The sequence below is a fragment of the Panulirus ornatus genome, chromosome 55, assembly GCF_036320965.1.
Source record: "Panulirus ornatus isolate Po-2019 chromosome 55, ASM3632096v1, whole genome shotgun sequence".
Lineage (NCBI taxonomy): Eukaryota > Metazoa > Arthropoda > Malacostraca > Decapoda > Palinuridae > Panulirus > Panulirus ornatus.
The window spans coordinates 12205837-12223174 of NC_092278.1; the positions used below are offsets into that span (position 1 = coordinate 12205837).

The window sequence follows — 17338 nt, forward strand, 5'->3', positions numbered from 1 at the left end:
CACCCCGCCACACATGAAATGACAACCCCCTCCTCTCGCATGCGCGCGAGGTAGTGCTAGGAAAAGACAACAAAGTACACATATTCGTTCACACTCAGTCTCTATCTATCATGTATAATGCACCGAAACCACAGCTCCCTTTCCACATCCAGGCCCCTCAAAACTTTCCATGGTTTACCCCAGGCACTTCACATGCCCTGGTTCAATCCATTGACAGCACGTCGACCCCGGTATACCAGATCAATCCAATTCATTCTATTCCTTGCCCGCCTTTCACCCTCTTGCCTGTTCAGGCCCCGATCACTCAAAATCTTTTTCATTCCAACTTTTCGCCTCCAATTCGGTCTCCCACTTCTCCTCGTTCCCTCCACCTCTGACACATATATGCTCTTTGTCAATCTTTCCTCACTCATGCAATCCATGCGACGAAACCATTTCAAAACACCCTCTTCAGCTCTTTCAACCACGCTCTTTTTATCAACTCACATCTATCCCATATTTTCATTACTTGCTCGGTCAAACTACCTCACACCATATATTGTCCTCAAACATCTCATTTGCAACACATCCACCCTCCTCCACACAACCCCCATGTGACCAAACCCACGCCTCAAGACCATATAACGTTGTTGAAACCACTAATCCTTCAAACATACCGGTTTTTGCTTTCTTAGAGAATGTTTCCGCCTTCCACACATTTTTCAATGCTCCCAGAACTTTCGCAACCTCCCCCACCCTGTGACTCACCGTCGCTTCCGTGGTTCCATCCGCTGCCAAATCCACTCCTAGATATCTAAAACACTTCACTTCCTCCAGTTTTTCTCCATTCAAACTTACCTCCCACGTGACTTGTCCCTGAACCCTACTGTACCTAATACCCTTGCTCTTATTCACATTTACTCTCAGCTTTCTTCTTTCACATACTTTATCAAACTCAGTCACTAGCTTCTGCTTTCTCAACCGAATCAGCCATAAGCACTGTATCATCAGCGAACAACAACTGACTCACTTCCTAAGCTCTCTCATCCACAACAGACTGCATACTTGCCCTTCTCTCCAGAACTCTTGCATTCACCTCCCTAACAAACCCATCCATAAACAAATCAATCAACCATTGAGACATCACGCACTCCTGCCGCAGACCGACATTCACTGAGAACCTATCACTTCCCTCTCTTCCTACTCGTACATATACCTTAAATCCTCAGTAAAAACTTTTCACTGCTTCTAGCAACTTGACTCTCACACCAGAAGGCGACTAAAAGGGGAGGGAGCGGGGGGCTGGAAATCCTCCCCTCTCGTTTTTTTTTTGATTTTCCAAAAGAAGGAACAGAGAACGAGGCCAGGTGAGGGTATTCCCTCAAAGGCCCAGTCCTCTGTTCTTAATGCTACCTCGCTAACGCGGGAAATGGCGAATAGTTTAAAAGTTTTTTTTTTTTTTTTTTTTTTTTCAAAAAGAAGGAACAGAGAATTGGGCCAGGTGAGGGTATTCCCTCAAAGGCCCAGTCCTCTGTTCTTAACGCTACCTCGCTAATGCGGGAAATGGCGAATAGTCATGATGTGCGTAAATAACTAACTTTTCTAATATGGCGGAAACACATACTTGTTGGAAACACAAAGCTCTCCCTCCCCAACACCAGTCACAGACCCTCCCACCCACCAACAGCGACCTTGAGAACTGTTAAATGCCCATCTGTTTACAACCAGTGTTGAAGCTTATGTGTAAAACATCAATTTTGTCTGTATTCCTCCACCCAGCTGCCTCACTCCCTCCCATACCAGCCACGCTTGGTCCACCTGCCTTGAGCGCGTGTCGCCCACCCTTACACTTTCTTCCTCTCACTGGAAATTAATTCATTGTATTATCATTATCATTTTATTTTATCTTATTATACTTTGTCGCTGTCTCCCGCGTTAGCGAGGTAGCGCAAGGAAACAGACGAAAGAATGGCCCAACCCAACCACATACACATGCTCATACATACACGTCCACACACGCACATATACATTCCTATACATTTCAATGTATACATATAGACACACAGACCTTTACATATTTACACATGTACATAATTCATACTCGCTGGGTTCATTCATTTCCCTCGCCACCCCGCCACACATGAAATGACAACCCCTCCCCCCGCATGTGCGCGAGGTAGCGCTAGGAAAAGACAACAAAGGCCCCATTCGTTCACACAGTCTCTAGCTGTCATGTATAATGCACCGAAAACACAGATCACTTTTCACATTCAGGCACCACAAAACTTTCCATGGTTTATCCCAGACGCTTCACATGCCCTGGTTCAATCCATTGACAGCACGTCGACCCCGGTATACCACATCGTTCCAATTCACTCTGTTCGTCGCACACCTTTCATCCTCCTGCATGTTAAGGCCCCGATCGCTCAAAATCGTTTTTACTCCATCCTTCCACCTCCAATTTGGTCTCCCACTTCTCGTTCTCTCCGCATCTGACACATATATCTTCTTGGTCAATCTTCCCCCAGTCATTCTCTACATATGACTAAACCATTTTAAAACACCTTCTTCTGCTCTCTCAACAACACTCTTTTTGTTACCACACATCTCTCTTACCCTTTCATTACTTACTCGATCAAACCACCTCACCACATATTGTCCTCAAACATCTCATTTCCAACATATTCACCCTCCGCCGCACAACTCAATCTATAGCCCACGCCTCGCAACCATATAACATTGTTGGAACAACTATTCCATCAAACATACCCGTTTTTGCTTCCTGAGATAATGTTCTCGCCTTCCACAGGTATTTCAACGCTCCTAGAACTTCCGCCCGTCCCCCACCCTATGACTCACCTCCACTTCCATGGTTCCATCCGCTGCCAAATCAACTCCCAGATATCTAAAACACTTTACTTCCTCCAGTTTTTCTCCATTCAAACTTACCTCTCAATTGACTTGTCCCTCAACCCTACTGTACCTGATAACCTTGCTCTTAGTCACATTTACACTCACCTTTCTTCTTTCACACACTTTACCAAATTCAGTCACCAGCTTCTGCAGTTTCTCACACGAATCAGCCACCAGCGCTGTATCATCAGCGAACAACAACTGACTCACTTCTGAAGCACTCTCATCCACAACAGACTGCATACTTGCCCTTCTCTCCAAAACTCTTGCATTCACCTCCCTAACAACCCCATCCATAAACAAAGTAAACAACCATGAAGACATCACGCACCCCTGCCGAAAACCAACATTCACTGAGAATCAATCACTTTCCTCTCTTCCTACACGTACACATGCCTTACATCCTCGACAAATTTTTTTCACTGCTTCTAACAACTTGCCTCTCACACCATATACTCGCCCGACCACTACTTTTCCTTCGCGACGACGGGTCCGACTCTCGTGTCCTCCCAGGAGCTGTTGGGGTCGAGTAGTTTCAACGCTCATGTCAGAAGTGGGAGAATTTTTTATCTTCTCAGTCTCTGACCTTTTTCTCCTTTTGACACAGTCTTTGCTGGACAATCTATGTGGCATTTGCATTCCAAAAGGTTCTAATTTCTCTTCTTAGATCAAAAAGTTTACATCTTTAAATTCATCTCTATTTTCGTTCTGTATTTAATGAGTTTTCACCTCAAAAACCGGATGATTCGCGCTACAGAACAGGGATTTCCTTGAAAGTTTCCAGTTCTTGAAAAGTGGAACTGCGAGAAATTAGGTGACTGATAAAATGATTCACTTCGCTCAAATTCATTGTACTTTTCATTTCCTTTCTCTCTCTCTCTCTCTCTCTCTCTCTCTCTCATTCCTCCTCCTCCTCTTTTCTTCTCCCAGCTTTATTCTCCCGTCTCCCTGGGTAAGACAGTAGCGAACACCGGACCACAAAACACACTCCTGACTTTACAAGATAGGAAGATATGCCATCGATAAGAGCGTAAGATCTTGCCTGTGATATCACGTTGGAAGGATATATTAAGCTGTCGATGGGATGATCTACCAGTTGCCTTGAAAATAGGAAGATCTGCTGGTTTGTTAGGCATTCGGAACATTGGCCAGTTGTTTTGACAACGGGAGGAGCTACCTGTTCGTTAGAACTTGGGGGGACCTGCCAAATCATTTGCAATTGAGGAAATCTACCACTTGGTTTGAAGAACCTCCCATGGGTTGTGTGCAGGAAGGAAGACATCCATCCAGCTGATGTACAACTGGAAAGTAAAGTTTTATAAGACGTTAGTCCCCATGTGGCCTTGTTTTGCAGAGTTCAAATTTCACTCCTTCACTTCCCGACGTTCGTGCATATGTGTAGCTTTCCCTTGTCCTTAAGGATTTCCATTCCTTTCAGCTTTCTAGCTGTTTACCGATCCATTTCCATCGGATGTGTCAGTACTGTTCTTTCATTGATCTCGTTCAATTGCTATCGTAATCTTGCCGTGCTCAAAATAATCATAAATATTGGGAGCAGGTACATAAGCTGTTTTGCAAGAACTGTCAAAATACACTACAAAATATTAATCATAAGCGCTTGCGTTTTGCTTAAGAGACGAAGTACTTTTCGTACAGCAGGATTTCCCACTTAGAGTGGTTGAAAGCAATGATATAGATATATTTAAGAATACATTCATAACTATTTCGCTTCAAGTCCACGACTAACATATTTTTGTGCCTCCAAAGTCACACCAACAATTTGTAGTTTTTTTCCTTGATCATTCGTACGCCTGCCAACTTCTACCACACTAATAGGTGAAATTCTGCTGTCTTCCACTATCATAACCAGCCTCGAAGGGATCCAGTGATATGTTGCTGTTTGTGTTCTTCTATAAACACACACACACACACACACACACACACATACACGCACACACACACACATATAGATATATAAGTTTACATATTCCTTAAGACAGATCTGAGAGAATACGTTTTCTGACCTTCAAGTAAACATCATGTATTCATTTTAATCAACGTGACAGTGTGGAAGGAGGTGATCTTGCAGTTCATTAGTACACCGGAAACTGGAGGTTTCCTGACTGTCGAATGATTGTTAGTCTTTACAAAATACCAAACCAATAAGTTCATGGACGGTCAGACATATTCAGTATCTGACCAATTAAGGTTTCCTTGTCATGAATGCAGTTTTTCTTGACGCAACTGGCCCTTGAGATAAATTAGAAAGTCTCATGTTCTTGTATCAACAAATATAAAATAAGCTGTGGAGAATTGTAATTCTAGAGAGAGAGAGAGAGAGAAGGCTGTCCTTAGTAGTCCCAGAACATTACCGTACAAGAACATTCTTAAGAATCAGGAACAGACCTCTATGGTGGAGGCAGCTGAAGGATCGTCAGTCAAAAATTTCCTCCCTTGACGTTCGGCTTCCAGCCTAAAGATGGCATGAAAGTCTATATGGCACTCGAACTTCATCTGTTGGGAAGATAATAATGAATTATAGGACCAACTTCCTAAAGGCCGAGTTGCCTTTTTTTTTTTAGGTAGAATAAGGATTTTACGATCAGATATAATGAGAGAACAAAGTAATAGGGAGATAAAGGAGAACAATGTGGCACAAGAACACATCTACATAAGTGATAAAGTCCTCATGATTAAGATGTATAGCATATGCCTATGTCAATCAGTAAGAACTAGAATAGAAAATGGTGTGATTATCATATACTGGAAGCTATAGTGAAGAAAGAAATTAAAGATATCTATGACATTCAATCACCTGTACTAGAAACATGTTTGACAGTCATATGATACTCACCTCGATCATGTATGTGACCAGCATCAACTCAACCCTCAGTACGGGCCAGATTCCTTCCTCCCGCCACGACCAGACTTTTTCTTTCTCTGTGGTCCGGCAGTTGTGCTATCGGGCTCGGTAATGGTGTTATCGGGTTGGGTCGTGCGTTTATTTTTCTTACGGCGACGTCCGGTAGCACTGACCTCGGGTTCGTTAGTGTCACCCTGATGTTCAACTACTTCGCCCTTGGGTTCGGTAGTGTCACCCTGATGTTCAACTGCTTCGCCCTCGGGTTCGGTAGTGTCACCTTTCTTCTTCTTGGGTTTACGTTTCTTACGTCGACCTCCGGTAGCACTGACCTCGGGTTCGGTAGTGTCACCCATGTCAACTACTTCGCCCTCGGGTTCAGTAGTGTCACCCTGATGTTCAACTGCTTCGCCCTCGGGTTCGGTAGTGTCACCTTTCTTCTTCTTGGGTTTACGTTTCTTACGTCGACCTCCGGTAGCACTGACCTCGGGTTCGGTAGTGTCACCCATGTCAACTACTTCGCCCTCGGGTTCAGTAGTGTCACCCTGATGTTCAACTGCTTCGCCCTCGGGTTCGGTAGTGTCACCTTTCTTCTTCTTGGGTTTACGTTTCTTACGTCGACCTCCGGTAGCACTGACCTCGGGTTCGGTAGTGTCACCCATGTCAACTACTTCGCCCTCGGGTTCAGTAGTGTCACCCTGATGTTCAACTGCTTCGCCCTCGGGTTCGGTAGTGTCACCTTTCTTCTTCTTGGGTTTACGTTTCTTACGTCGACCTCCGGTAGCACTGACCTCGGGTTCGGTAGTGTCACCCTGATGTTCAACTACTTCGCCCTCGGGTTCAGTAGTGTCACCCTGGTGTTCAACTACTTCGCCCTCGCGTTCAGTAGTGTCACCCTGGTGTTCAACTACTTCGCCCTCGGGTTCAGTAGTGTCACCCTGGTGTTCAACTACTTCGCCCTCGGGTTCGGTAGTGTCACCTTTCTTCTTCTTGGGTTTGCGTTTCTTACGGCGACGTCCGGTAGCACTGGCCTCGGGTTCGGTAGTGTCACCCTGATGTTCAACTACTTCGCCCTCGGGTTCAGTAGTGTCACCCTGGTGTTCAACTACTTCGCCCTCGGGTTCAGTAGTGTCACCCTGGTGTTCAACTACTTCGCCCTCGGGTTCGGTAGTGTCACCTTTCTTCTTCTTGGGTTTGCGTTTCTTACGGCGACGTCCGGTAGCACTGACCTCGGGTTCGGTAGTGTCACCCTGATGTTCAACTACTTCGCCCTCGGGTTCAGTAGTGTCACCCTGGTGTTCAACTACTTCGCCCTCGGGTTCAGTAGTGTCACCCTGATGTTCAACTACTTCGCCCTCGGGTTCAGTAGTGTCACCCTGGTGTTCAACTACTACGCCCTCGGGTTCGGTAGTGTCACCTTTCTTCTTCTTGGGTTTGCGTTTCTTACGGCGACGTCCGGTAGCACTGGCCTCGGGTTCAGTAGTGTCACCCATGTCAACTACTTCGCCCTCGGGTTCAGTAGTGTCACCCTGATGTTCAACTGCTTCGCCCTCGGGTTCAGTAGTGTCTACCTGAGGGTCGACTACCTCGACCTCGGTGTCGTCGTCAGACTTTACCTTGGGATCGTCAGTGTCTACCTGAGGGTCGACTACCTCGACCTCGGTGTCGTCGTCAGACTTTACCTTGGGATCGTCAGTGTCTACCTGAGGGTCGACTACCTCGACCTCGGTGTCGTCGTCAAACTCTACCTCGGGATCGTCAGTGTCTACCTGAGGGTCGACTACCTCGACCTCGGTGTCGTAGCCAGGTGGCGGCCTAGCGCACGGCCAGACACTGATAAAGTCTTCGTGTGACATTCTGGCCATGCTACGTGGACGTGATGGTGACAATGGTGTCACGGAGGGGGTTGGTGACAATGCCTCGGGATCGTCAGTGTCTACCTGAGGGTCGACTACCTCGACCTCGGTGTCGTCGTCAAATTCTACCTCGGGATCGTCAGTGTCTACCTGAGGGTCGACTACCTCGACCTCAGTGTCGTCGTGAGACTCTACCTCGGGTTCGGCTGTGTCTACCTGAGGGTCGACTACCTCGACCTCAGTGTCGTCGTGAGACTCTACCTCGGGTTCGACTGTGTCTACCTGAGGGTCGACTACCTCGACCTCGGTGTCGTCGTCAGGTTCTACCTCGGGATCGTCAGTGTCTACCTGAGGGTCGACTACCTCGACCTCAGTGTCGTCGTGAGACTCTACCTCGGGTTCGGCTGTGTCTACCTGAGGGTCGACTACCTCGACCTCAGTGTCGTCGTCAGACTCTACCTCGGGATCGTCAGTGTTTACCTGAGGGTCGACTACCTCGACCTCGGTGTCGTCGTCAGGTTCTACCTCGGGATCGTCAGTGTCTACCTGAGGGTCGACTACCTCGACTTCGGTGTCGTCGTCAGACTCTACCTCGGGTTCGGCTGTGTCTACCTGAGGGTCGACTACCTCGACCTCGGTGTCGTCGTCAGACTCTACCTCGGGTTCGACAGTGTCTACCTGAGGGTCGACTACCTCGACCTCGGTGTCGTTGTCAGACTCTACCTCGGGTTCGACTGTTTCTACCTGAGGGTCGACTAACTCGACCTTGGGGTCATCGTTAGACTCTACCTCGGGCTCGACATTGTCTACCTGAGGGTCGACTACCTCGACCTCGGTGTCGTCGTCAGACTTTACCTTGGGATCGCCAGTGTCTACCTGAGGGTCGACTACCTCGGCCTCGGTGTCGTCATCAGACTCTACCTCGGGTTCGGCTGTGTCTACCTGATGGTCGACTACCTCGACCTGGGGGTCGTCGTGAGACTCTACCTCGGGATCGTCAGTGTCTACCTGAGGGTCTACTGCCTCGACCTCGGTGTCGTCGCCAGACTCTACCTCGGGATCGCCAGTGTCTACCTGAGGGTCGACTACCTCGGCCTCGGTGTCGTCATCAGACTCTACCTCGGGTTCGGCTGTGTCTACCTGATGGTCGACTACCTCGACCTCGGGGTCGTCGTGAGACTCTACCTCGGGATCGTCAGTGTCTACCTGAGGGTCTACTGCCTCGACCTCGGTGTCGTCGTGAGACTCTACCTCGGGAACGTCAGTGTCTACCTGAGGGTCGACTACCTCGACTTCGGTGTCGTCGTCAGACTCTACTTCGGGTTCGACTGTGTCTACCTGAGGGTCGAATACCTCGACCTCGGTGTCGTCGTCAGGTTCTACCTCGGGATCGTCAGTGTCTACCTGAGGGTCGACTACCTCGACCTCGGTGTCGTCGTCAGGTTCTACCTCGGGATCGTCAGTGTCTACCTGAGGTTCGACTACCTCGACCTCGGTGTCGTCGTCAGACTCTACTTCGGGTTCGACAGTGTCTACCTGAGGTTCGACTACCTCGACCTCGGTGTCGTCGTCAGACTCTACCTCGGGTTCGACAGTGTCTACCTGAGGGTCGACTACCTCGACCTAGGTGTCGTCGTCAGACTCTACTTCGGGTTCGACAGTGTCTACCTGAGGTTCGACTACCTCGACCTCGGGGTCGTCGTCAGACTCTACTTCGGGTTCGACAGTGTCTACCTGAGGGTCGACTACCTCGACCTAGGTGTCGTCGTCAGACTCTACTTCGGGTTCGACAGTGTCTACCTGAGGTTCGACTACCTCGACCTCGGGGTCGTCGTCAGACTCTACCTCGGGATCGTCAGTGTCTACCTGAGGGTCGACTACCTTGACCTCGGTGTCGTCGTCAGACTCTACCTCGGGTTCGACAGTGTCTACCTGAGGGTCGACTTCCTCGACCTCGGTGTCGTCGTCAGACTCTACCTCGGGTTCGACTACCTGAGGTTCGAGTACCTCGACCTGGTGACCGCCGGTATAGGGACGCCTAGCCCTGCGCCTCAGTATGTACTTCATCAGGGAGCAGAGCAGCCAGAGGGTGAGCAGCGCCACCGTCGTTACCGCCAGGAAGGCCGTAAGGAGCACAGGAACACTCCAACCAGATACTGCCTGGAGGCGCTCCAAGTACCCCACGGGTACCTCTGGCTCGTTCAGCTATCCCTGCAGGCGGAGGATGTTCCGCACTACGTACACCACGGTAACCAAGACACCGAGGGCTGGGTTCTGTATGTGTGGAGGCTCATCAACCCTCAACTCCAAGGGAGGAGGGGAGAGCTGCCCCAGGAGAGGTACGTTGAAACTGTAGGACCTCATGTGCCTCGATTGTAAGAGGTCGACCAGCGTCCACTGGTAGGCGATGAGCAGGGCGCTCAGAGTTATGATGATGGACACGCACACCTTTAGGAAGATGTACAAGGAGAGGCTATATTTTCCCATTGTTATATATATTTATTTCAATTCTTATTGTATACCTAGTATTTGGTAAAGGAGATGGTGGCTGAAATGCCGTTGTAGATTCTAGCTTGGGACAAGGGAGGTGAAGTGTGATGTTAGGATGATAGTGAAGATGTTCCTATTGTGTGAGGACTATTGAAACGGATGGATTTGTGTGTGGCATTTATGGATGTGGAGATGGACATGTGTATGGCTGATTGTCCAGAGTGTAGGGATGAGGCGTTTGTCGATTTTTCTTTTCTGTTATCAGACACATTAAGATGTTTTCGACACTCTTGGTTATACTTTAGATAACAATGCCAGACCAACTCGGTCTCGAACCAAGGCTGTTCAGATTGACATGGTGCAAGCTTACTCATGAACCAGTGCGTCTCTGCTAGTGTTAGAACTGGGGGAACTGGGACCATGGTAACTCTAGAACATACCATGGGACTAATCGCCCATGCTAGGGTTTCCTCCAGCCATATGAGTTACCGTAGCCTAGAATGTTGACAGGTCATTTGCATATTATAAAGAGTTGGGGGGTGGGGGGAGATGACCGGTGTACGGGTAGTAGAGAAGTGGCCGGGGGTGGAGGGTTCAGGGGGGGGAGATGACCGGTGTACGGGTAGTAGAGAAGTGGCCGGGGGTGGAGGGTTCAGGGAGGGAGGGAGATGACCGGTGTACGGGTAGTAGAGAAGTGGCCGGGGGTGGAGGGTTCAGGGGGGGGGAGATGACCGGTGTACGGGTAGTAGAGAAGTGGCCGGGGGTGGAGGGTTCAGGGAGGGAGGGGGATGACCGGTGTACGGGTAGTAGAGAAGTGGCCGGGGGTGGAGGGTTCAGGGGGGGAGAGACGGTGTACGGGTAGGGAGATGACCGGTGTACGGGTAGTAGAGAAGTGGCCGGGGGTGGAGGGTTCAGGGGGGAGGGAGATGACCGGTGTACGGGTAGTAGAGAAGTGGCCGGGGGTGGAGGGTTCAGGGGGGGGGAGATGACCGGTGTACGGGTAGTAGAGAAGTGGCCGGGGGTGGAGGGTTCAGGGGGGGGGGGAGATGACCGGTGTACGGGTAGTAGAGAAGTGGCCGGGGGTGGAGGGTTCAGGGGGGGAGGGAGATGACCGGTGTACGGGTAGTAGAGAAGTGGCCGGGGGTGGAGGGTTCAGGGGGGGGGGAGATGACCGGTGTACGGGTAGTAGAGAAGTGGCCGGGGGTGGAGGGTTCAGGGGGGGGGAGGGAGATGACCGGTGTACGGGTAGTAGAGAAGTGGCCGGGGGTGGAGGGTTCAGGGGGGGGAGGGAGATGACCGGTGTACGGGTAGTAGAGAAGTGGCCGGGGGTGGAGGGTTCAGGGGGGGAGGGAGATGACCGGTGTACGGGTAGTAGAGAAGTGGCCGGGGGTGGAGGGTTCAGGGGGGAGGGAGATGCCGGTGTACGGGTAGTAGAGAAGTGGCCGGGGTGGAGGGTTCAGGGAGGGAGGGAGATGGCCGGTGTACGGGTAGTAGAGAAGTGGCCGGGGGTGGAGGGTTCAGGGAGGGAGGGAGATGGCCGGTGTACGGGTAGTAGAGAAGTGGCCGGGGGTGGAGGGTTCAGGGAGGGAGGGAGATGGCCGGTGTACGGGTAGTAGAGAAGTGGCCGGGGGTGGAGGGTTCAGGGGGGGGGGAGATGACCGGTGTACGGGTAGTAGAGAAGTGGCCGGGGGTGGAGGGTTCAGGGAGGGAGGGAGATGGCCGGTGTACGGGTAGTAGAGAAGTGGCCGGGGGTGGAGGGTTCAGAAGGTTGCAAGGGAAGTAGGTATAAAACACCAGTACTATCAAGGTTGGTGTGTTTGTGTAAGTGTGTGTGTATGTGCGCGTGTGCATATGTGTTTTTTTTCTGTGTAAGAATAAAAACATATTTGTTGGTGGATTACTGGATAGATGGTAGGGTAGCAAGATTGCATAACCCTAGGAGAGACCCGTTCAAGCCCCTCTTTTTGCAGAGTGGAGGTTTGAAGGGAATCTTATCTAATCTGCCTTGCATGACATGTAATATGACATGACCTGCCTTAAACGCCCATCTGATGGGACCCACACACCCACCTCTGTATACAAGGCCTCAACAAAACCTTTTCTCCCGCAGCTGTAAGGCAGTTTGATCTTTGATTGGCATGGCTATGAGTTTTGTCCCTTTAAATTAAAGCAGTAACAACAATACCGATGATAATGATGGTGGCAAATAATGATAGTAATAATGATAATAATAAGAATGATAATTATTGGTTTGTTTGATTATGAATGCAGCTGAAGGAGCGCAAACAGATCAAGTAATATGTCATAAAGACAATGGGGCTGTGATGATGGCACGTGGAATGAAACACCCAATCTTGACACAAACATGATACGATATTTTGTACTGCTTACCACTGTGGCTGGAGTAGCACAGCTCTCGATGTAGGAAACGGCAAACATCATTACACCGCTCCATACGCACAAACTCTCCCTTCTTTCTCTTCATAGAGTATTTAAAACCCATCCTAGTTTTATCAAAATCATTTTGAGATAATTGAAAAAAAAAAAACGAAAACATAAGTTGCTCAAGACACACCCAGGTTTTGAGCCCACATACGTTATGACCAAGGGTGTGGCGGGTGTAGTGATGACAACAGAGTGAAGGTGTGTGTGTGTAGTAGTAGTAGTAGTAGTAGTTCACCCGATCAATAAGGCAACTTATTTCAAGGACGCTGTTAAGATTGTATCTTATAGTAAGGATTAAAGGGATTCATTGATGATAAAAATACTAAGACTACGTAATGTAAAGCAGGCCTAGTGACCAAGGTCTCATCACTGAGACAAGGTGGCGTCATCTTCCTCAAACAACAGATCAAGTCTTACGTATTCAAACAACAGATCAATTCTAACGTGTTCAAACAACAGATTAAGTTTTACGTGTTCAAACAACAGATCAAGTCTAAAGTGTTCAAACAACAGATCAGCTCTAACGTGTTCAAACAACAGATCAGCTCTTACGTGTTCAAACAACAGATCAAGTCTTACGTATTCAAACAAAAGATCAAGTCTTACGTGTTCAAACAACAGATCAGATCTTACGTGTTCAAACAACAGATCAAGTCTTACGTATTCAAACAACAGATCAAGTCTTACGTATTCAAACAACAGATCAGATATTACGTGTTCAAACAACAGATCAGATATTACGTGTTCAAACAACAGATCAGATCTTACGTGTTCAAACAACAGATCAAGTCTTACGTATTCAAACAACAGATCAGATATTACGTGTTCAAACAACAGATCAGATATTACGTGTTCAAACAACAGATCAGATCTTACGTGTTCAAACAACAGATCAAGTCTTACGTATTCAAACAACAGATCAGATATTACGTGTTTAAACTACAGATCAGATATTACGTGTTCAAACAACAGATCAGATCTTACGTGTTCAAACAACAGATCAGACCTTACGTGTTCAAACATCATAGCTAACAGAGGCTCGTAAGAACAGATGGCCCGTGGGAACATTCTCTGTGATGCAACTAAGTATATGTAACTCACAGTAAAATGATGATATCAAATACCTAATGAAAAATTTATGGTATGTGTGTGTGTCTTACATGTCCACACGTTATCCCCAGGACTGTCCACACGTTATCCCCAGGACTGTCCACACGTTATCCCCAGGACTGTCCACATGTTATCCCCAGGACTGTCCACATGTTATCCCCAGGACTGTCCACATGTTATCCCCAGGACTGTCCACATGTTATCCCCAGGACTGTCCACACGTTATCCCCAGGACTGTCCACATGTTATCCCCAGGACTGTCCACATGTTATCCCCAGGACTGTCCACATGTTATCCCCAGGACTGTCCACATGTTATCCCCAGGACTGTCCACATGTTATCCCCAGGACTGTCCACACGTTATCCCCAGGACTGTCCACACGTTATCCCCAGGACTGTCCACACTTTATCCCCAGGACTGTCTACATGTTATCCCCAAGACTGTCCACAGGTTATCCCCAGGACTGTCAACACGTTATCCCAGGACTGTCCACATGTTATCCCCAGGACTGTCAACACGTTATCTCAGGACTGTCCACATGTTATCCCCAGGACTGTCAACACTTTATCCCCAGGACTGTCCACATGTTATCCCAGGACTGTCCACATGTTATCCCCAGGATTGTCAACACGATATCCCAGGACTCTCCATATGTTATCCCCAGGGCTGTCCACACGTTATCCCCAGGACTGTCCACATGTTATCCCCAGGACTGTCCACACGTTATCCCCAGGACTGTCCACACTTTATCCCAAGGACTGTCCACACGTTATCCCCAGGACTGTCCACACTTTATCCCCAGGACTGTCCACATGTTATCCCCAGGACTGTCCACACGTTATCCCCAGGACTGTCCACACGTTTTCCCCAGGACTGTCCACACGTTATCCCCAGGACTGTCCACACGTTATCCCCAGGACTGTCCACATCCTAGGACTGTCCACATGTTATCCCCAGGACTGTCCACACGTTATCCCCAGGACTGTCCACATGTTATCCCCAGGACTGTCCACGTGTTATCCCCAGGACTGTCCACATGTCATCCCCAGGACTGTCCACATGTTATCCCCAGGACTGTCCACATGTTATCCCCAAGACTGTCCATACGTTATCCCCAGGACTGTCCACATGTTATCCGCAGGACTGTCCACATGTTATCCCCAGGACTGTCCACACTTTATCCCCAGGACTGTCCACATGTTACCCCCAGGACTGTCCACATCCTAGGACTGTCCACATGTTATCCCCAGGACTGTCCACATGTTATCCCCAGGACTGTCCACACGTTATCTCCAAGACTGTCCACATGTTATCCCCAGGAGTGTCTACATGTTATCCCCAGGACTGTCTACATGTTATCCCCAGGACTGTCCACATGTTATCCCCAGGACTGTCCACATGTTATCCCCAAGACTGTCCATACGTTATCCCCAGGACAGTCCACACGTTATCCCCAGGACTGTCTACATGTTATCCCCAGGACTGTCTACATGTTATCCCCAGGACTGTCCACATGTTATCCCCAGGACTGTCCACACGTTATCCCCAGGACTGTCTACATGTTATCCCCAGGACTGTCCACATGTTATCCCCAGGACTGTCCACACGTTATCCCCAGGACTGTCCACACGTTATCCCCAGGACTGTCCACACGTTATCCCCAGGACTGTCCACATGTTATCCCCAGGACTGTCCACACTTTATCCCCAGGACTGTCCACACGTTATCCCCAGGACTGTCCACACGTTATCCCCAGGACTGTCCACACGTTATCCCCAGGACTGTCCACACGTTATCCCCAGGACTGTCCACACGTTATCCCCAGGACTGTCCACACGTTATCCCCAGGACTGTCCACATGTTATCCCCAGGACTGTCCACACTTTATCCCCAGGACTGTCCACACGTTATCCCCAGGACTGTCTACATGTTATCCCCAGGACTGTCCACACGTTATCCCCAGGACTGTCCACATGTTATCCCCAGGACTGTCCACACGTTATCCCCAGGACTGTCTACATGTTATCCCCAGGACTGTCCACACGTTATCCCCAGGACTGTACACATGTTATCCCCAGGACTGTCTACATGTTATCCCCAGGACTGTACACATGTTATCCCCAGGACTGTCCACATGTTATCCCCAGGACTGTCCACATGTTATCCCCAGGACTGTCCACATGTTATCCCCAGGACTGTCCACACGTTATCCCCAGGACTGTCCACACGTTATCCCCAGGACTGTCTACATGTTATCCCCAGGACTGTACACATGTTATCCCCAGGACTGTCCACATGTTATCCCCAGGACTGTCCACATGTTATCCCCAGGACTGTACACATGTTATCCCCAGGACTGTCCACATGTTATCCCCAGGACTGTCTACATGTTATCCCCAGGACTGTACACATGTTATCCCCAGGACTGTCCACATGTTATCCCCAGGACTGTCCACATGTTATCCCCAGGACTGTCCACATGTTATCCCCAGGACTGTCCACATGTTATCCCAGGACTGTCCACACGTTATCCCCAGGACTGTCCACATGTTATCCCCAGGACTGTCCACATGTTATCCCCAGGACTGTCCACATGTTATCCCCAGGACTGTACACATGTTATCCCCAGGACTGTCTACATGTTATCCCCAGGACTGTACACATGTTATCCTCAGGACTGTCCACATGTTATCCCTTAAAGAATCTAGTACAAACATAATGGTCATTATGATAAATGATTTGTTTATTATAATCATGTATTGTGTTGCAATATAATGTTTGTTCAGAACCAAGATCTTGAAGCCTAAATTCTTAATATAATATAAGAATGATAAAACGTGTTAAAAACATAAACATTTATGATTATAAAGAACAGAATGCATGATGATGTGAGTAGTTTAAGGCAGGAGTATTTCATCTTTTAACAGTATATTTACTTCCACCTCCCTTTTCTTTCATCATCATTTCGTATTTTTACTATCAAGAAATGTCTTTTATCTAACATAAAAATTCTGTATAGGTATTTGATTAATGTTCTCCAACGACGCGTTGTATAACTCTTCGTTAGTGAAGTTCATTTCGTGTAATGGATCATGCATTACAAAGTTGTGTCTATCCACACAAGTGTTACACGTCCCGGGTAAAGGTATATTCTAGAGATAGCGTATACCTAACATATATATGTGTTTTATAAATATTTATGAAAAGTTTTCCTGAGGGACAATTCCTAAGACTTTCGTATTAAAGTTGATCAGTTGTAAGTGATCAAGCATTACAAAGGTGTGTCCATTGCCACATGTGCTACTGATCCAGGGTAAAGGTATTTCACCATCTTTGTATCTTTAACCTTTCTAGTTATAGATGTTTCATCCCTGATTCCATCCTCACAATGGATGTGTGTGGTTTGTGTTGTCTTAACATATCATTAGTCAGTTGAAGTGGAGAACATGCTTCTGAGCCTAGCCACTCTACTCTGTCTTCCACATGCTATTCAAGAGGTGTTACCGGATTCCGCCTATAAATGTTTAAGCCGGGAGTAACAAGTTACCTCCGGACGGCTTCTTGTGTTACTTTTGATGGTTTGAAAATTTTGAGTAACATATTTGATTTTGCGACATTAATGAGATTGTCGAAATTCGCATATCATATTCTTTATTTGTTATCTAATGAGCTTTAGTTTATCAA

At 48.3% G+C, this 17338-nt stretch overlaps 1 protein-coding gene across 1 annotated transcript; it reads right to left on the bottom strand.

Annotated features, from left to right (window-relative positions):
- Positions 1 to 5673: 5673 nt before the first annotated feature.
- On the bottom strand, positions 5674 to 12601 carry LOC139765731 (uncharacterized). The gene is made up of 3 exons (XM_071693547.1): positions 12490 to 12601; positions 7324 to 8723; positions 5674 to 7281 (listed from the first exon to the last, which is right to left on the bottom strand). Exons 1-3 carry the CDS (start codon positions 12599 to 12601, stop codon positions 5782 to 5784), a joined length of 3012 nt encoding a protein of 1003 aa, XP_071549648.1. The 3' UTR covers positions 5674 to 5781.
- Between the last annotated feature and the right edge of the window lie 4737 nt (positions 12602 to 17338).

Coding starts and splice junctions, on each gene's coding strand:
- LOC139765731 (XM_071693547.1), bottom strand. CDS start 12,601: ATGGGTTTTAAATACTCTATGAAGAGAAAGAAGGGAGAGTTTGTGCGT. Junction 8,724..12,489: donor GTGCTACTCCAGCCACAGTG/GTAAGCAGTACA, acceptor AACCCGAGGTAG/AGTCTGATGACGACACCGAG. Junction 7,282..7,323: donor TCGAGGTAGTCGACCCTCAG/GTAGACACTACT, acceptor GTTGAACATCAG/GGTGACACTACTGAACCCGA.